At 34.1% G+C, this 21,049-nt stretch overlaps 1 protein-coding gene across 3 annotated transcripts in view; it reads right to left on the bottom strand.

Moving 5' to 3' along the window:
• Nucleotides 1-364: 364 nt before the first annotated feature.
• B3GNTL1 (UDP-GlcNAc:betaGal beta-1,3-N-acetylglucosaminyltransferase like 1) overlaps nucleotides 365-21,049 on the bottom strand; it is a 91,530-nt gene continuing 70,845 nt past the window's right edge. For all 3 annotated transcript variants that reach the window (XM_051995627.1, XM_051995629.1, XM_051995630.1), the window contains 4 exons: nucleotides 18,878-19,013; nucleotides 14,645-14,713; nucleotides 1,312-1,386; nucleotides 365-1,004 (listed from right to left, as the gene is read on the bottom strand). In XM_051995627.1, coding sequence (XP_051851587.1) covers nucleotides 924-1,004; nucleotides 1,312-1,386; nucleotides 14,645-14,713; nucleotides 18,878-19,013 — 361 coding nt within the window. In that variant the 3' untranslated portion in view covers nucleotides 365-923. The remainder of the gene's footprint in view (nucleotides 1,005-1,311; nucleotides 1,387-14,644; nucleotides 14,714-18,877; nucleotides 19,014-21,049) is intronic.

Here is a 21,049-nt window from a genome sequence, read left to right as displayed (position 1 = left end):
AAGGGATTTCAAGAGGCAATGTATTCAATCTTGTTCTGAACAAGAATCTTCTCTACAACATGCCTGAAAAGAGCCTGTAGGAACTTACCCATTTGCCTGTTTGTCTTATCCAGTGCCATGTAATGTGCTTGTATAGGCATGGGATTGAAAGGGGCACTCTGCTATAACAGTTCCCCTCCTGCTCATTATATATATATATATATATATATATATATATACATATATATATATATATGTATGTATGTATGTATGTATTCTCCATCTTACTTTGAAGCAAATAAGTTTTTTTTTAAGTTCCCACTCAAATTTACTCATTTCTCTTCAAGATTAAAATGTTTTTTTAAGAACTCTCAGCCATGTGAAGTAGGTCATAAAAGTATTATAATTATCACTCTTATGTAAATATAAGGAAAATGAAGTCCTGAGAAGTTGAGAAGTTACCAGGCTCACACACAGTAAGAACAAGTTTCAAACTGGATCTGACTCCAGGCCTCCTGACTCAATGTCAACTGCTTTATGCATCATGCTAGTTTATCTCTCTTATTTTTGAAAGATAAAATGGGTTAGGAATAGGTAATATTTTAGCTCCACCTTTATCAATATCCTCACAGTATGCAGGGGCTGCCTCATCTTCTGAAGAACATTCAGTGCACCTGAGGCTCCCATCCTCTGCACTTGCAACCAGAGAAGAGGATAGGGTGAAGTTGATTTGATTCAGATTATGCCTGTTGAAATGCCACAAATGAGGTAGTTCCAAAATGCGCACTGCTTCCACAATAATAATTCAGGTGAAGCAAAAGTTCTGTTGGATTTGAAGCATAGCTCTTCCTTGGTCCCTGTCTAGGGCTAGATCAATTCCATTTTCTAGAGTACCTTGTAATTGGATTTTTGTAGCTTTTAATGTAAAAAACATAATGACAAAGTCAACTGAAATGAAGATAATCTAGCCCTTCCTGTAGATTCAGTGACTCCAAGTTTTTTTCAAATGTCCCACCAGTGAGATCCTAGTGAGAAAAACAAGAACTGTTAAGACAGGAGAAAGCTGGTGAACCTTTATAGAAATAAGCTGAGACATATCCACATTTAGAACAGTTTGGATTATGGGGCTACAGCCACACACTCTGACTTAGTTTTCTTACAACTCTAAAATTCTACACTTTTTGTAAACTTCTAAGCTTTTTTTGCCTGTTTTTACACAGTTTGTACACACATTTGTAGGCAATGGGGAAATTACTATTCACTGATCTTTGGCCATAACATATAAAACTGCTGAAATTCTTTCTGCATGACTGTTTCCTTATATCTACTCACCAGCTTTACACAAATCACAAAAGGAGGGTGGGCATCCTTGAAATGCTGTATTGGAATCTTTGGTTTGGGCCTTTCCTAAAATAAAGTAAGAAAGATTCAGATATTTATCAAGTCGACTAGTTGTAGGTATTAATTGACTTAAAAAAAAGCACAAAATTTTCTAATAACTACTACCAAAGAAATAATAGTAAAAATATAAAAATCATTGGAGTGAAGATTTAGAAAACCAAGATTCTAGTTCTTTTTTTTTTTTTTTTAATAACTTTTTGTTGACAGAACCCATGCCAGGGTAATCTTTTACAACATTTTCCCTTGCACTCACTTCCGTTCCGATTTTCCCCTTCCCTCCCTCTACCCCCTCCCCCAGAAGGCAGGCAGTCCTATACATGTTAAATAGGTTACAGTATATCCTAAATACAATATACATGTGCAGAACTGAACAGTTCTCTTGTTGCACAGGGAGAATTGGATTCTGAAGGTATAAATAACCTGGGAAGAAAAACAAAAATGCAGACAGTTTACATTCATTTCCCAGTGTTCTTTCTTTGGGTGTAGCTGCTTCTGTCCATCCTTGATCAACTGAAACTGAGTTAGATCTCTTTGTCGAAGAAATCCACTTCCATAGTGGATTTCTTCGACAAAGAATCCACTTCCATAGTGGATTTCTTTGACAAAGAGACCTAACTGAGTTTCAATTGATAAATGATGGACAGAAGCAGCTGTATGTGCCAAAATGTTTGTGGCAGCCCTGTTTGTAGTGTCTGGAGCATATTTTCATATGGCTAGAAATACTTTCAATTTCTTCGTCTGAGAATTGTCTGTTCATATCCTTTGACCACTTATCAATTGGAGAATGACTTGATTTCTTATAAATTAGAGTCAATTCTCTATATATTTTGGAAATGAGGTCTTTATCAGAACCTTTGACTCTAAAAATGTTTTCCCAGTTTGTTTCCCTTCTAATCTTGTCTGCATTAAGTTTTGTTTGTACAAAAACTTTTCAATTTGATAGAATCAAAATTTTCTATTTTGTAGTCACTAGTGATCTCTAGTTCTTCTTTGGTCATAAATTCCTCCCTCTTCCACAGGTCTGAAAGATAAACTATCCTATGCTATTCCAATTTATTTATAATCTCATTCTTTATGCCTAGGTCATGAACCCATTTTGACCTTATCTTGGTGTACGGTGTTAAGTGTGGGTCAATGCCTAGTTTCTGCCATACTAATTTCCAATTTTCCCAGCAATTTTTGTCAAATACTGCATTCTTATCCCAAAAACTGGGGTCTTTGGGTTTGTCAAACACTAGATTATTAAAGTTATTGGCTGTTTTGTCATTTGAACCTAACCTATTCCATTGATCAACTAGTCCATTTCTTAGCCAATACCAAATGGTTTTAGTAACCGCTGCTTTGTAATATAATTTTAGATCTGGTACAGCTAGGCCAGCTTCATTTGATTTTTTTTTTTCATTAATTCCCTTGAAATTCTTGACCTTTTGTTTTTCCATATGAACTTAGTTATTATTTTTTCTAGGTCATCAAAATAGTTTTTTAGGAGTCTGGTATAGCACTAAATAAATAGATTAGTTTAGTTGGTATTGTCATCTTTATTATATTTGCTCACCCAATCCAGGAGCATTTAATATTTTTCCAGTTGGTTAGATCAGACTTAATTTGTGTGGAAAGTGTTTTGTAGTTTTGCTCATAAAGTTTCTGATTTTCCCTTGGCAGATAGATTCCTAAATATTTTATACAATCAATAGTTACTTTAAATGGAATTTCTCTTTGTAACTCTAACTGTTGGGTTTTGTTAGTGATATATAAGAATGCCGATGACTTTTGTGGGTTTATTTTGTATCCTGCAACTTTGCTAAAGGTGTGGATTGTTTCTAATAACTTTTTAGTAGAATCTCTGGGGTTCTCTAAGTATACCATGTGATAATTTGGTTTCCTCATTGCTTATTCTTATTCCTTTAATGCCTTTCTCAGCTCTTATTGCCAAAGCTAGCATTTCTAATATAATATTAAATAGTAACGGTGATAGTGGGCAACCTTGTTTCACTCCTGATCTTATTAGGAATAGTTGCAGTTTGTCCCCATTACATATGATGCTTACTGATGGTTTTAAATAGATGCTACTGATTATTTTAAGGAAAAGCACATTTATTCCTATACTCTCAAGTGTTTATAATAGGAATAGATATTGGATTTTATCAAATGCTTTTTCTGCATCTATTGAGATGATCATATGGTTTTTGTTAATTTGGTTATTAATAAGGCCAATTATACTGATAGTTTTCCTAATATTGAACCAGCCCTGCATTCCTGGTATAAATCCTACTTGATCGTGGTATATTATCCTGGAGATGATTTTCTGTAGTCTTTTTGCTAATACAAGATTCTAGTTCTAACAATTTAACACCTATTTGTAGCCAGGAAATTTTTTTGAGCCTCAGATTCCTCTTCTGGAAATGGAAGTATTGGAGGACACTCTTGAGGCCTCTGTGAAGAATAATCAATTGTATAATGTGGGAGACACTGGCAAAAACAATGCCCAGCACAGCATGCCCACTATACTCTGTAAGTGAAGCAGAACGTCAATAGCTCAAAAGAAATATAAGATGCATAGATTTAGAAAAATTTCTGTTCCAGAAGTTCATATGGAGTATTTGTGCTCAACCTGTGGTAGAGTGTTCCAAGCTTCTATTAGTCTGATCAGCCACAATTAGACACACTGGACCTTGACCCCAACATAGTGATGTTATTTTGCTCCTCTTTGAGAATGAAGTAAGTCTGATCTAACCAAGTGGAAAAATATTAAATGCTCTTGGATTGGATGAGCCAATATAATAAAGATGACAATACTACCTAAATTAATCTATTTATTTAGCGCTATACCAATCAGACTCCCCAAAAACTACTTTGATGAACTAGAAAAAATAATAACAAAGTTCATATGGAAAAACAAAAGGTCAAGAATTTCAAGGGAATTAATGAAAAAAAAAATCAAATGAAGGTGGCCTAACTGTATCAGATCTAAAATTCTAAAATTATATTATAAAGCAGCAGTTACTAAAACCATCTGGTATTGGCTAAGAAATAAGACTAGTTGATCAATGGAATAGGTTAGGTTCAAAGGACAAAACAGCCAATAACTTTAATAATCTAGTGTTTGACAAGCCCAAAGACTCCAGTTTTTGGGATAAGAACGCAGTATTTGACAAAAATTGCTGGGAAAATTGGAAATTAGTATGGCAGAAACTAGGCATTGACCCACACTTAACACTGTACACCAAGATAAGGTCAAAATGGGTTCATGACCTAGGCATAAAGAATGAGATTATAAATAAATTGGAAGAGCATAGGATAGTTTACCTCTCAGACCTGTGGAAGAGGGAGGAATTTATGACCAAAGAAGAACTAGAGATCACTATTGACCACAAAATAGAAAATTTTGATTCTATCAAATTGAAAAGTTTTTGTACAAACAAAACAAATGCAGACAAGATTAGAAGGGAAACAATAAACTGGGAAAATATTTTTACAATCAAAGGTTCTGATAAAGGCCTCATTTCCAATATATATAGAGAATTGACTCTAATTTATAAGAAATCAAACCATTCTCCAATTGATAAATGGTCAAAGGATATGAAGAGACAATTCTCAGACGAAGAAATTGAAACTATTTATAGACATATGAAAATATGCTCCAAATCATTATTAATCAGAGAAATGCAATTTAAGACAACTCTGAGATACCACTACACCTCTGTCAGATTGGCTAGAATGACAGGGAAAGACAATGTGGAATGTTGGAGGGGATGTGGGAAAACAGGGACACTGATACATTGTTGGTGGAATTGTGAACACATCCAGCCATTCTGGAGAGCAATTTGGAACTATGCTCAAAAAGTTATCAAACTGTGCATACCCTTTGATCCATCAGTGTTTCTACTGGGCTTATACCCCAAGAGATACTAAAGAAGGGAAAGGGACCTGTATGTACCAAAATGTTTGTGGCAGCCCTGTTTGTAGTGTCTAGAAGCTAGAAAATGAATGAATGCCCATCTATTGGAGAATGGTTTAGTAAATTGTGGTATATGAACATTATGGAATATTATTGTTCTGTAAGAAATGACCAGCAGTATGAATACAGAGAGGACTGGCGAGACTTACATGAACTGATGCTAAGTGAAATGAGCAGAACCAGGAGATCATTACATACCTCAACAACGATACTGTTTGAGGATGTATTCTGATGGAAGGGGATCTCATCGATAAAGAGAGCTAATTCAGTTTCAATTGATCAAAGATGGACAGGAGTAGCTACACCCAAAGAAAGAACACTGGGAAATGAATATAAACTGCTTGCATTTTTATTTTTCTTCCCGGGTTATTTATACCTTCTGAATCCAATTCTCCCTGTGCAAAAAGAAAACTGTTCGGTTCTGCACACATACATTGTATCTAGGGTACACTGTAACCTATTTAACATATAAAGGACTGCTTGTCATCTGGGGGAGGGGGTGGAAGGAGGGAGGGGAAAAACTGGAACAGAAGTGAGTGCAAGGGATAATGCTGTAAAAATTTACCCTGGTATGAGTTCTATCAATAAAAAGTTATTAAAAAAAAAAAAGAGAGAGAGAGAATGAAGGACAACAATCAACTAATCAACTAACTTACAGCTCCCATTTTAAGAAAGTACTTAGTCCAAACCCATTCTCATTCTTCTCCTAGATTGCACACAGGTACTTTCCCCCACCACTTTTCCTCTCTCTTGTCTTCTCTCATTTCAGTATAAGTCCTTGAGGGAAGGGACTATTTTCTTCCTTATATTTGTGGTTCAAGCACTTAGCAATCCCTTATTACCTAATAGACACTTAATAAATATTGTTGACTTGATTCTAGATTCCTTCATCTAACTTAAGAATTCACTGAGAGCAACCCCAAATTCTTTCAGAGATACTGATATAGATAAACAGGATAGATAAGCAGATCAAATTGAAAGCAATTCCCAGAGAATGGAGTGTAAATAGCTTTTGGAATCTTTAGGGCAGCTGTAGCACTCCCTACTTAGGCTCAGTATGAAGTCATGAAGGAAGAAATGAGAGAAGCAGACTTCCTATGAATTTCCCTTTCATATATACCAGAAAAAGGAGTATTGAACAAAATTATATACATAGATTTTACACCTTTCTCTATAGATTTCAATATAGAGGGGAAATAGAAGGATAAGGAATAAGGAAGTCGTAAAGAGGAGTTGGAAGTCATAAAGAGGACTTTTAAGTCTAAGAGAATGGTCATAAGTAAAATAAAATGTTGAAGAAAATAATTTGAAGAATATAGGAAAGAAAGTGAAGAAAAGGAAGGAGAAAAATAGGGTAAGGAAAAGAGTAGAGCTGCAATCAAGAATAAACAGATTCTTAAAAAGTCACACCAACTCCCTCTGTCCTACCACTTTCTTATTTTTAAAAAAGGAAGTTGGATTAAAGAGAGGAATTATTAAAAGAGTATAGGATTGGGGGCAATACATAATTAATAATCATTAGTATGAATGTGAATGGGATGAACTCACCTATAAAATAGAAGAAACCACAATGTATTAGAAAGCTGAATCGAACAATATGTTGTTTACAAGAAACACAGCTGAAACATAAGGATTCACATACACTTAAAAGAATACATTTTTAAAAAGGGAGTAGCAATATTGACTTCAAATAGACATGGATATGATGAACTAGATAAACAGGGAAATTATATTATGCCTTGAAGATAAATAAATTCATATCAATACCTAATATATATTCACGTGATAACAAAATATGTATATATTTAAAGGAAAAATTACCCAAATTACAGCAAAAATAGTAATATGATAATAATGGTGGGTGGGTGGAAGGGAAGTGAGGTGGTGCTACCTACAAAAACCTAACCAAAATTTCAACAAGAAAGAAGTTAAAAACCTGAATAAAACTTTAGAAATATTAGAGATGATAGATCTCTAGTATAGTGAAAGGGGGGAAAAAAGGAATTTACATGTTTCTTAAACAGTCATAAGAATATATCATGTAAGGCCTTTACCTTGCCAATAAATGTAGAAAAGCAGACATTTACTAATCACAAATAAGGAAGGAATTAAAAAGTAAATGTAAACTAAATAACCATTTTAAAGAACCAATTGTAGTCAAGAAATAGTCTATAGAAAGAGAAAATGAAAATGAGACAACACACCAAGACATATGGCATGCAAATAAAACAAAGATAAAAAGCATATTTATAAAAGCTTCATCAACAAAAGAAACAGGGTAAATAGAGGATGATTTTTTTTTAAACCTTGAATAATAAATCTAAAATCTCCAACTAAATAACAAAACAAATTTCTATTTTGTGGCTCAGTTGGGGATAATAAAAGAGATTAACATAACTGTAAGCAAAAAGACAACTGAATTGATTAAATTTAGAGTTAAAAAAGAAATTGAACCCCTATGGTTCTAGATTGCAGTTTCAGGGCAGAGAAGAATGTTGATGATGGGTCATAAGATAGCAGAGGTGTTGGTCATCATTCCAAGGAAAAGAGGACATTCCTGGTAAAGATCAGAGCACAGACTAGGAAAGCAGTGACCATAGCACTCCTAGTATCACACTACTTGTAAGTACCAAAAACTTGCAGAACCCCAGTATCAGAGGTGAACACTACAATACAGAAAATCCAGAAGTTTGGAATAGTGCCTCCCTACCTCACCCAGTGAAGAGTGAACACCATTAACATAAAGTTCAAAGTCAACAAACAAATACAAATAATAATTTGATATAAAAAGTTATTATGATTCCAGGGAAGATCAAGACAAATTCAGAAGATAACAATGTGAAAACAGCTAAAAACATAAAGCCTCAAATAAAAATGGTAATTATACCCAAGGTCAACAAGAATTCCTGAATGAGTTAAAGAAAGCAATAATAGTAGTAGTGGAAAATTGGGGAAAGAAAAAAGAGTGATGCAAGAAAATTACAAAAAGAGAGTTGACAGCATGGTTAAAAAAAAAGGGTATAAAAATATCAAAGGAAATAAAATAAGAAAGAGCCTAGATATCACCTTTCAAGAAATTATCAAGAAAAACTTCCCTGATATTCTAAAACCAGGGGGCAAAATAGAACTGAAAGAAATCCCAAAATGAAAACTCCCAGTAATATCACAGCCCAATTCTAAAGCTCTCAGGTCAAGGAGAAAATACAGCAGGCAGTCAGAAAAAAAAATGATTCAAATATTATACAACCATAAGATTTAGCAGCTCCTATATTAAAAGACTGGAGGGCTTGGAATATGATATTCTAGAGGACAAAATGAATTAAACCAAGAATCATCTACCTAGCAAAACTGATTATAATCCTTCAGAACATTCATTGAAAAAGAGGAATTTTTTTTTAAATAACTTTTTATTGATAGAACGCATGCCAGGGTAATTTTTTACAGCATTATCCCTTGCATTCACTTCTGTTCCGATTTTTCCCCTCCCTCCCTCCAACCCTTCCCCCAGATGGCAAGCAGTCCTTTACATGTTGAATGGGTTGCAGTATATCCTAGATACAATATATGTGTGCAGAACCGAACAGTTTTCTTGTTGCACAGGGAGAATTGAATTCAGAAGGTATAAATAACCCGGGAAGAAAAACAAAAATGCAAGCAGTTTATATTCATTTCCCAGTGTTCTTTCTCTGGGTGTAGCTGCTTCTGTCCATCTTTGATCAATTAAGGCTCTCTTTATCGAAGAGATCCAATTCCATCAGAATACATCCTCAACCAGTATCGTTGTTGAGGTATATAATGATCTCCTGGTTCTGCTCATTTCACTCAGCATCAGTTCATGTAAGTCTCACCAGTCCTCTCTGTATTTATCCTGCTGGTCATTCCTTACAGAACAATAATATTCCATAACATTCATATACCACAATTTACTCAACCATTCTCCAATTGATGGGCATCCATTCATTTTCCAGCTTCTAGCCATAACAAACAGGGCTGCCACAAACATTTTGGCACATACAGGTCCCTTTCCTTTCTTTAGTATCTCTTTGGGGTATAAGCCCAGTAGAAACACTGCTGGATCAAAGGGTATGCACAGTTTGATAACTTTTTGAGCATAGTTCCAAATTGCTCTCCAGAATGGCTGGATGTGTTCACAATTCCACCAACAATATATCAGTGTCCCTGTTTTCCCACATCCCTTCCAACATTCCCCATTATCTTTCCCTATCATTCTAGCCAATCTGACAGGTGTGTAGTGGTATCTCAGAGTTGTCTTAAATTGCATTTCTCTGATTAATAATGATTTGGAGCATATTTTCATATGTCTATAAATAGTTTCAATTTCTTCATCTGAGAATTGTCTGTTCATATCCTTTGACCATTTATCAATTGGAGAATGGCTTGATTTCTTATAGATTAGAGTCAATTCTCTATATATTTTGGAAATGAGGCCTGAAAAAGAGGAATTTAAAGCATCCTTGATGAAAAAACTTAGAGCTGAAAAGAAAATCTGGCTTTCAAATATAAGACTCAGGAGAAACATAAAAAGGTAAATAGAAAAGGGAAATCATAAAGGACTTAATATAATCTTATGAATCTAACTTAGTTTAATCTGTTTACATTACATGGGAAGATATTTATAATTCATAAGGACTTTCTCATTATTAAAGCAGTTAGAGTATATATAGACAGAGAGCACAAGTATGAATTGAATATGAAGAGATATCTAAAAATATAAAATTAATATGTGAGAGAGGAATATACTAGGGGGAAAAGGGAAAGGGAGAAGTAGAATGTAGTAAATTATTCACATAAAAGAGATAAGAAAAAGCTTTTTACAGTGGAGGGAAAGGGGTTAAAATTGAGGGAGATTGAGTAAACCTTACTTTCATCAGAATTAGTTCAAAGAGGTAATAACATACATTGAATTGGGTATAGATATTTATCTTACCTTACAGGAAAATAGGAGGGGTAGGGGAGAAGAGCAAAGGGGGGAGAGAAAGTGATGGAAGAGAAGCCAGATTGGGAGAGAGAGCTATCAGAATGGGTAAAAGAAGAGAGAAAATGGAATAATCAGGAAGGAGGGGAAAATAATATGGAATATAGTTAACAATAGTAACTGTAAAAAAAATTTTTGAAGCAAATTTCTGATAAAGGCTTCATTTCTCAAACATAGATAACTAAGTCAAATTCATAAAAATAGGAACTATTCCCCAACTGATAAATGATCAAAAGATAAGAGCAGTTTTCTGATGGAGAAATCAAAACTATCTATAGCCATATGAAAAAAGTACTCTAACTGACCACTAATCAAAGAAATACAAATTAAAATAATCCTGACATATAATCTCATACCTATGATATTGGCCTATAGGACACAAATAAAGAAAAGAACAAATGTGGGAGGGGATGTAGAAAACATGAGATATTAATGCATTATTGGTGAGATTGTGAACTGATTCAACCATTCTGTAAAGCAATTTGGAATTATGTCCAAAGGATAACATGTATATCTTTTGACCTACCAATACCACTACTAGGTATGTTATCCCAAAACAGATTTTTAAAAACCCAACAGAAAAAGGACCTATATAATATATGTATAGCAGTTCTTTTCTGGGAACAAAAAATGGGAAATTGAGGGGATGCCTGTCAGTTGTGGAGTGGATGAATAATTTTTAGTATTAATACTGTAAGATGATCAACTATGAATGACATAACGCTGAAGAACTTAGGATGAAAAATGCTATCCATCCCCAGGGAAAGAATGGATGGTACCTGAAAACCAATTAAAGCATACTTTTAAAAATTTTATTTTCCTTGAGATTTTTTTGTTCTATGTTTGGTTTCACAACATGATTATTATAGAAATGTTTTGAATGTCTACACATGTATAACCTATATCGAACTGCTTATATCCTCACAGAGGATGGGGATGGAGGGGAAGGAAGGGAGAGAACATGGAACTTTTCATCTGGAAATCTGGAAGTTTTAAAAATTAATATTAGAAATTGTTTTTATATATAACTGGGGGAAAATAAAAGTACTAAGTTAAAAAAATTAGAATTGAAATAACAGAAGCTAATGATTACATAAGATATTAAATAAATTATCCCAAAGAGATCAAAGAAAAGGAGAAAGAACTTATATGTAACCAAAATATTTATAGCAGCTCTTTTTGTAGTAACAAAGAGTTAAAAATTGAGAGAATACTCATTAATTGGGAAATAGCTAAACAAGTTGTAACATATGGTTGCGAAGAAATACTACTGTGAAGGGGATAGTTTCAAAAAAAACATAGCAAGACCTATATAAACTGATGAAAAATGAAGTGAGAAGAACCAGATTGTTGTACAAGTGTACAATATAGTACAATTGTACTGTACTATTGTATAGTAACAAGCAGTGTTGTAGTGAAAGACTTGGTTACTCTGATCAATACATTGCTCCAAAAAAATTCCAAAGGACTCATGATAAAAAAAAAAAATACTATCCATCTTCAGAGAGAGAACTGAAGAACTTTAAGTGCAAGCTGAAATATAATTTTCCTCGTTTTCTTTATTTTTCTTGCTTTTTTGGAAGTATGGCTAATATAGGAATTATATTTTGTATGACTTCATATGTATAATTGATATCATATTGCTTGCCTCTTCAGTGAGTGTGTGAGGGAGTGGGACAAAGGAAGGGAATTTGGAACTCAAAATTTAAAAAGAAAACAATGTTAAAAATAAGTAATACATTTACAAAAAATATTTTTAAAAGTAATTACACAGCATAAGAAAGTGTGTGATTTTCCTTGAAGAAATAAACTACTAAAGTCAGAGATGTATTGAAGGATGGAAGATACCTAGAAATATCTGGACACATCATTTGGCAAATCTAAAGTGAAAACTGCATTGTCTTTTTATTCTGAAAATCCTGCAAAATGTAGGAATTATGCTGGATGATTTCATAGGATCAAAATATATCTCAGTTCATTTTGCTGAAAATAAAATTGAAAACTAAAGAGATTAGATGACTTGACCAAGGCTATATATGTATTAATTACTAGAAAAGAGATTCAAGCAAAATCCTTTGATGTCAGATGTGCTCTATTTTGAAACATGAATGTCCCTTACAGTTCTAACATTCTAGTGTTATTGACAAACAAGTTTAACTCGAAATACAAAAGACTAAGGAATAATACAATCCTGTATTATTATATTATACACATTTTTTTTCATTATTTTTCAGTTGTTTCAGTCATATCCGACTATCTGTAACCCCACTCTGGTGTTTTCTTGCCAAAATATCAGAGTGGTTTGCTGTTTCCTTCTCCAGCTCATTTATGAGGAACTGAGGTAAAGTGGGTTAAATGATTTGTCCAGGGTCACATAGCTAATTAAGTATGTGAGGGAACTGAGGAAGTTGAGTCTTCCTGATTCAAAACCCAGTGCTGCATCCACTGCACCATCTAGCTGCCAAAATCAAGGATATTTGCCTTACTATAGGAAGCAACTTAAGTCCAAGTAATGTTTATAGGCAAAAAAAACTGCATTAACAGGTCTTTCTATACTATTTCTTTAGAATATGCAACTAGAAAATCCTGTTTTATTTTTTAAGTTGAGGTAACAAGCATTTATTAAGCATGCTAAGTGATGGGGACACAAATATGAAGAAAGCCAATTTATGCACTACATACATTTACATAATTTACATTCAAACAGAAGAAGGCAGTATGCACACACACAAAAGAAGAAAAACAAAAGGGAGGGGCTTGGGAGAGAGGGATGATAAAGGCCCCAGTAAAGGGGAATGATTTTAGAGTTCACAAAGTCTGAGCAGAATTGAAGGGGAGTGAAAAGCTCATCAGCCTATTCCCCTCTACAAGACCTCTGGATATTCCAAAACAAGGAGGCCCCAGGCACTTGGGACAGCTCCAGAATGTGATGGACTGGTTTGGAGATGGTATTATGTGATTGATACAAAGCTAGCCTTGGAGTCTGAAATCCCTTGGCCAGTGACAATACTGTGACTACAGTCAAATCATCTAACCTCTCAGAACTCCGCCAGTTTTCTAAGACTCAATTAGAGATCATTTTCTGATTTTGTTTTCCAGATACCAATGGATGAATTCATGGGTCTGAATTAAGTTATTATTTTGTGCTTAAATACTTAATAGAATGAACTATTTGTATTTCAAATTTTCAAAAATCTGTGGGGTTTTTTTAATGTGTATACTTTCTATCCATGCAAATATATGGTGTGCATGTCATTTATATATATATCTACATGAATCTGTCAAAATCTGGCTCATGGGGAAGCATCAGTCTCTGAAATCTCACTGATCCCTAATCAAGGGAGCCTTTGATTCATTCTTAGAGGGAAACTAGAGTGGGTATCAGGTGTAGAATTATCCCTATCTATTCCCCTAAATATTACTAATATAGGGGGAGTGATTTTGTTCTTAAATTCAAACTGTTTTCCTGAATCACTATCCCTTAAAGAATGTTCCAAACATATCGTAAGGCTTTACACTTTTGTATAAAATACTAGTTGCGTAAAAGATCACCACAAATAGAGAATAAGTAAATCCATGTATTCAAGCAGATAGTAAAAAGGAGAAAATTTTAAATTGTAAAGTTAACATTCATTAAATTATTACTGAGTCATAAAGGACATTGTTTTTATTCACCAAAGAAACTACGACTAATCTTTTAAAATTAATATCTAAATTTTACTTTAAAAACACTTAACAAATGAAAAAGGTAATAAAGTCTATTGGATACATTATATAGCAACACTAAAATGGGTGTGGGGAAGGGGCTTTCTTTATTTACGCACTTTCCAGTTAATAAAAAGAAAAGAAAAGTAAAGTAGTTCTGCTTGGGAAACTGACTCCACTGATCCTAAAACTGAGACCTTATTTAACTCCCTACATTTTCAGTGTTAAATGGAGGCCATTTATTTCTTTGTCATACTGCAAAGGATATCCTAGGTATTACATTAACTAAGATGGATTACTTTGATAACTTTTAGACTATGTATCTGTAAGAGTCCCTAGAAAATAACCATTAACTCACAGATCATCCAAACAAACCCCAGGATATTTCAATGACATCAAATGTGTGGCAGACTCAATAAAAAAAATCTAGGAATAAAAAAGTTCTTTATCATTTTCTCCAAAACGAGGAGTGTTTTGTGCTTTTCTATAACTAGTCAATGTAAGGGGAGTCTTAAAGAATTATTGTTTTCCTAGTTCTTAAACTAAATGATTTTATTTTACCAATGAAAGCCAGAGTGACAGAATGATGAACATTTATTACAAACCTTAGAGTCTTCATAAGAGTAGAAACCCTTCTTGATCTTGTTTTCATCAACATCACAGAATGCAACAACCTGGGGAAGAAATAATATGGGAGAAGATAAATTTAGAGCTATTTATTTATTGCTATTCTCTTCCATTTTATGAGGAGCTCATTCTATTCACATTCATAACTATGATTACCTATTTTACTCTATCATTTTTTTAAATATTTATCCCTCTGTGTCATTGTAACTTTTCAAAATTCCATTTTGTTTCTGTCCTTCCTTTCACACACACCCCTTTTTCTCTTATCTCCTTCACCTTCTACTGCCCTCTTGGGTAAGACAGATTTTAATACCTATCTGAGTATATGTATGTGTATGTAAACACACACATTACATATTCACACACATTATACATACATAACCATCTATATGATATATCATCTACATATATATGTACACACATGCATGTGTGTATATATGTACTATCAAAATTTATGTGCACATGTTTATGTGTGCATTGTGAATTCTTCACTGTCTTAATCAGTTAAGATGAAAGAGATTCAAGATTTGCCCACCCGCATCACACTATGATTTCCCCCTTCACGGAAAAAGCTCTTCTTTATGTTTCTTTTATGGTAATTTCCCCCATTTTTCCTCTCTTTTTCCCCTGCTCCTAATACATCCCTTTTTATTTACCCATTAATTTTTTTTAGTACATCCCAACATGATTGACTCACATTCTTATCATATATCTATATAGACTCCTTCTAACTACTCTAATAATGACAAAGTTATCAGGAATTATATATACATCCTCTTCCCCAAAAGGAATGTAAAGAGTTTAACCTTATTAAGTCCCTTATTATATCTCATTCATGTTTATCCTTATATAGTTCTCCTGAGTGTTAGATTTGAATGTCAAATCCTCTGGTCCTTTTATCAGCAATGCTTGAAAGTCTTCTATTTCATTAAACACCTACTTTCCCTCCTGGAAGATTGTACTCAGTTTTGCTGAATAAGTTATTCTTGGTTGGAACCCTAGTCCTTTTCCCTTTCAGAATATATATTTCAAGTCCTCTGCTGCTTTAATGTGGGAGCTTGTAAATGTGTGATCTTGACTGTAGCTTCACAATATTTGAGAGTCTCTTTCTAGATGCTTGCTGTATTTTCTCCTTGATCTGGAACACTGCAATTTGGCTATAATGTTCCTGGAGGTTTTAATTTTAAGACTTTTTTTCAGAAGGTGACCAGTATCTTATTTCAAATTCTATTTTATCCTTTGGTTCTAAGATTTTGGGACAATTTTCCTTTATGATCTTTTGAAATATTAAGTATTAGGCTTTTCCTTTAATCAAGACTTTCAGATAGTCCAATAATTTTTAATTATCTCTCCTCAATCCATTTTCTAGGTTAGATGCTTTTCAGAAACAGTTCATACTTTCCTCTATTTTTTTCATTCATTTAATTGTTTTAATGTTTCTTGACATCTCATGGAGATGTTAGGTTCAACTTTCCGAATTCTAATTTTTAAGGAATTATTTTCTTCAGTGAGCTTCTGTATTTCTTTTCCTATTTAGTCAATTCTGGTTTTTAAAGAAATCTTTTTTTAGTGAAGTTTTATGCCTTTTTAAAAAAAAACCATTTGGCCAATATTTTCCTCAGTATTTTTTGTGGATGTGCCTCTTTTACCAAACTGTTAATTCTCTTTTCACAATCTTCTTGGATTGCTTTTATTTCTCCCCCAAATTTTCCTCTACTAATCTTAAGTGACTTTTTTTTGCCCTTTTTCAGCTCTTTCAGGAATACTTGTTAGGCTTCTGTCCAATTTTTCTTCTTCTTTAAGATCCTTTGTCCAAAGCTAATTTTATAATATTGTCTTTTTTCTGAGTTTGTGTCTTGATGTTTCTTGGTATCACAGTAGCTTTTTATGATAATCTTTTTTGTAGTTGTTGTTTACTCATTTTTCAGTCTATTTCTTGATTTTTAAATTTTATGTTAAAAGGTTCTAGGGGGCAGCTAGGTGGAACAGTGGATAAGAGTCCAGTCCTGAAGACAGGAGGACCTGAGTTCAAATCTGGCCTCAGACACTTAATACTTCCTAGCTGTGTGATCTTGTACAAATCACTCAACCCCAATTGCCTCAGCAAAAAAAAAAAAAAAAAAAAAAAAAAAAAAAAAAAGTTGGGTTCTATTCACTTTGTGAATAGCTATGAATTAGCTATGTGGGAGACAGTCCAAAACTTCAAATTTTCACAGCTAGTTCTAGTTCTGTCTGGCACATAATTGGTATTTAATGAAGGCATATTGAGGACTCAATATCAACTTTAAAGGGGGCAAATTAAGTAAGGTTATTGGGCATTATTTACAGTGTTTTTATTTATTAAAAGGAATTATATTGCATACCGCTAAAGAGTATTTACTAGATTCATTAATGATGCTTCACCTCCAGTTGTCTTTGACAAAGTTACTAAACATGGATATCACTCAGGACTTTTATGAACTTATGCAGAAAGAAAAAAGTAGCACCAGGAAAACAATATACATGAACATAATAAAGTAATAGCACTAATGCATCTGAATTAAAATTAAGTGAAATAATCAATTATAGTCTTAGAGAACCGTTATGGGCCAGAATTCTGAACTTGAAACAAAGAATTCTTATAAGATGCTAAGTCAGTGGAATTGATAGAGACAATGGTTATCTAATTTAGTATGATGTTCTCCAATTCAGTATGATTGATTTACTCTTACAACAAATAATGGTTTCCTAGTGATATAATGAATAGTTTATACTCAGTATGGAGCATATAAGCAGGGACTAAGAGCCACAGAAGACAAGCGCACTAGAAGCAGACTGGAGGCTGAGGCACAAGCCCTTGGACTTAGATTCATTCATCCCATCTCACACCCTGTGGTGGCAGGCCTGTCCTCCTGCACTTCCTCCACTGAAACCAAGACTCCAGAAGGCCTCCAAGAAAGCTAGCCAAAGCCCCAGGAAAAGAGACAAGACTTTGAAAGAGACAATAAAGGATTTGGACTTTAACCCCTGGCTGTTCTTGTGGTGATTACTGAACTGAAACAAAGGATGCTCCCAGAGATCCCAAGAAAACCGAACCAGAGAACATTACAGAGAACAGGTAATAAAATTAATTTCTCTCTTCTCATTACAGAAGAATACTTTAAGGAGCAAAGTAAGTTAGCAAGGATAGGAAAGATAGGTGTTGGAATCCTTACAAACTGCTAACTCATTAGAGTTGATAGATTGTTGATCTGATCTTACAAGAAGATGTTTTGGGCCAGAACTTGAAACAAGGTACTAAGTAGAACTAATTAGTACAATGCTTGTGTTTACACCTTTACTCATCGGAGTTCACAAGTATGCCAGCTTCACAAAGTAAACTTTGTAACTTGGTGAATTCACACCTCCCTTAAAGCTCTTAGGGCCAGAGAGCACTATGAGAGAAAACCCATAATCCCATTCTCTCAGAAGAATCAGATATAAGGCCACTGATGAGAGATCTATTCGAGAATATATTCCACTTGGCTGGCTGGTCGCAGAAGAGAGTTCAGCTGCATTGGAGAGGAGCACTCTGGTGCAGACACAGAGCACTTTGGGAGATTTCAGTGGAATTACGCCAGAAGCCCTCTCTCCGAGGCAAAGAGAATATTTTCCATTTGGCTGGCTGGTGGCAGAAGAAGAGTTTTCAGAGGATAAAGCTATGAGTGGAGAGTTCAATGGACAACCAGATTCATCTTCATCTCACACCACTGTAGTTGGTGGCTGGGCTCCTGCAGATAGGTGATGGGGGAAAAGGTGGGAACATTTGTGTGTGTATGTATATATCTATATATGGATACATAAAAAATCCTTGGTTAACTATAGTCTTCTTGAGAGAGTGGGGAGGGATGAAAAGGGGAAAAAAGAATAAAGTAAAAATGTGTGCAGCAGAGAACAGAAGAACAACCTACAAGAAAGTAAAGAAAAGATGGATACGCATGAATATAATTTCTATTATTATATATCCTCTCTTTAACTGGTAATTTATTGTTATATATTTTGAATCTTCCCTGATGTTCTCCTGGGCACATGACAAGGTTCTGTCTTGTTTGTTTTGTTTTGTCTTCCTTTTCAGTTTTTCTTTTGTTGTTGTTTTTAATTTAAAAAAAAATAAAACAACAACATTAGAGCAAACAAAATGATAGAGAATAATTATTTTGATAATGATAGAGATCATTATTTTGCTATCCTACCTTTTTCTGGTTTATTGGGGATAAGCTTCTATAGAGTTTTCTTCCTTGTTTGCCAGCATTCCAGATGGTAAATGATGTCCAATGCTGAAGAGCCCTTTCTTCTAGGAACTGAACTCGGTGTTGCCAGATGGTGCTTCTATGGTATGGAAAAAAAAAAAAGATATGCATTTGATTCTTTTGTTTCTCCTAATGCCCAAACCCATGTACAGAAATTTAACACTATGTTTATTTACTGGTAAATTCCACAAAGTCCACAAAATTCCACAAAAGCTTCATTGTAACATGGAGATAAGCTTGAATCCTCAAAAACTATGCCATCAAATCACTGCCTTCTAACAATAAATCTATCCAAGCATATAAAAACTCAGCACTTGGAAACGAATTATTTAGTGGTGGTAAGCCATGAAAGAAAATTAATACAAAATGGGTCTTATAAAATTCCCCTATGCTACTACAATGATGGTTGAATGGTATCTAAGTAGAAAAAGGGGTTGTGGCTAATGAAAATCACAGTTTTTAGATCATCTATAACTTTAAATTGGCAATTGGTACTCTAAAAGTAAAATCTATGATCAACAAATGTACAAAGTCTTGAAGAACTGAATTATGATTCAGTTCTGTCTCCTAGAAACCAATTTGTTTTTTATTATAACTTTTTATTGACAGAACATATGCATGGGTAATTTTTTACAACATTATCCCTTGCACTCACTTCTCTTTCAACTTTTCCCTTCTCTCCTTCCACCCCCTCCCCTAGATGGCAGGAAGTCTTATACATGTTAAATATAGTATAGTATATCCCAGATACAATATATATATGCAGAACCATACAGTTCTCTTGTTGTACAAGAATTGGATTCAGAAGGTAAAAATAACCTGGGAAGAAAAACAAAAATGCAAATAATCCACATTCATTTCCCAGTGTAGAATCCAACTTTTAACATAAAATTTAAAAATCAAGAAATAGACTGGAAAAATAAGTAAACAACAACTACAAAAAAGAATCTGACCATAAAAAGCTATTGTGGTACCAAGGAACATCAAGAGACAAATTCAAAAAAAAAAAAAGACAATAGTATAAAAACAGCTATAGGCTAAAGAAAAATATAATAGTCATTACATCCTCCCAATTAATGAGATAAGAAGAAACAGCATATTAAATGCTAAGATAGATAGGAAGTACTCCTTGAAGATGAAAAACAAGAGACAAAAAGGGAGGGAGGAAAGGAAGGAAGGAAAAAAGGAGGAAAGGAAGGAAAGAGTGAAGGAAGGAGTTGATGAAATTGGTTTTTCTCATTTTGAAAGTCACTAAGAAAAATAATTTCTTGGGATATGCAAAATGTTTTACAAAACTTAAAGCACCATATAAATGCGACCTATTATTACAATACTGATGATAAGTATTTGGAAAAAGGCTACCAGGTAATAATTGCAGCTTATCTATCAAAATCAATTGCAAAGAGGTGGAGCCATGATGGTGAAGGCAGGAACTTGCCCAATCTCTCCCCCAAACCTCTCCAAATTCCTTTAAATAAAGACTCTAAACAAAATTTAGAGCATCAGAACATCTAAAAAGATGGAGTAGAACATTTTCCATCTGAAGGCAATTTAGCAGAAACAGTCTATGACACTAAAGTGGGAGTCTAGTGTGGAGTCCTGGAGCAGACTGTACCAGTGCAGCCCCAGCCCTGGCTCCAGTGACCACTAACGCTGGATTCTGTGCCTTAGCACATTAGATTTTTACAACTATAATAGGCGGGGATAACAGTTGCAGGCAGAAAAGAGTTCTTGTGGCAGATCTCTAGAAGAATCTTTGAAAATAGCTTGGGACAGTGTACCTTTCACCCTGGAAACAGAGCTCTACTTTAACAGAGTAAAGCTGAATAAATATAATGACTTTGCTATTCTCAGCAGTACAAAGATTACGACTATTCTGAAGGACTAAATGATGAAGAATCCTATCCATATCCAGAGAAGGAGCTGATTGTATCTGAATCAAGATTGTCTTTTTCTCTCTTTTTTTTAAACTTAATTTTTCTTGAGCATTTTTATTTTCTATGGTGGGAAATCTGTTCCCTCCCCCCCCCCCCACAATTTGACTTTTATGGATATATTTTGCAGAACTTCACATGTGGTTTCTTAATTGTGGGTGGAGATAAGGGAGAGAACCTA

The sequence above is a fragment of the Antechinus flavipes genome, chromosome 4 (assembly GCF_016432865.1).
Source record: "Antechinus flavipes isolate AdamAnt ecotype Samford, QLD, Australia chromosome 4, AdamAnt_v2, whole genome shotgun sequence".
Classification (NCBI taxonomy): Eukaryota; Metazoa; Chordata; class Mammalia; order Dasyuromorphia; family Dasyuridae; genus Antechinus; species Antechinus flavipes.
This window is presented reverse-complemented; position numbering and strand designations above follow the sequence as displayed.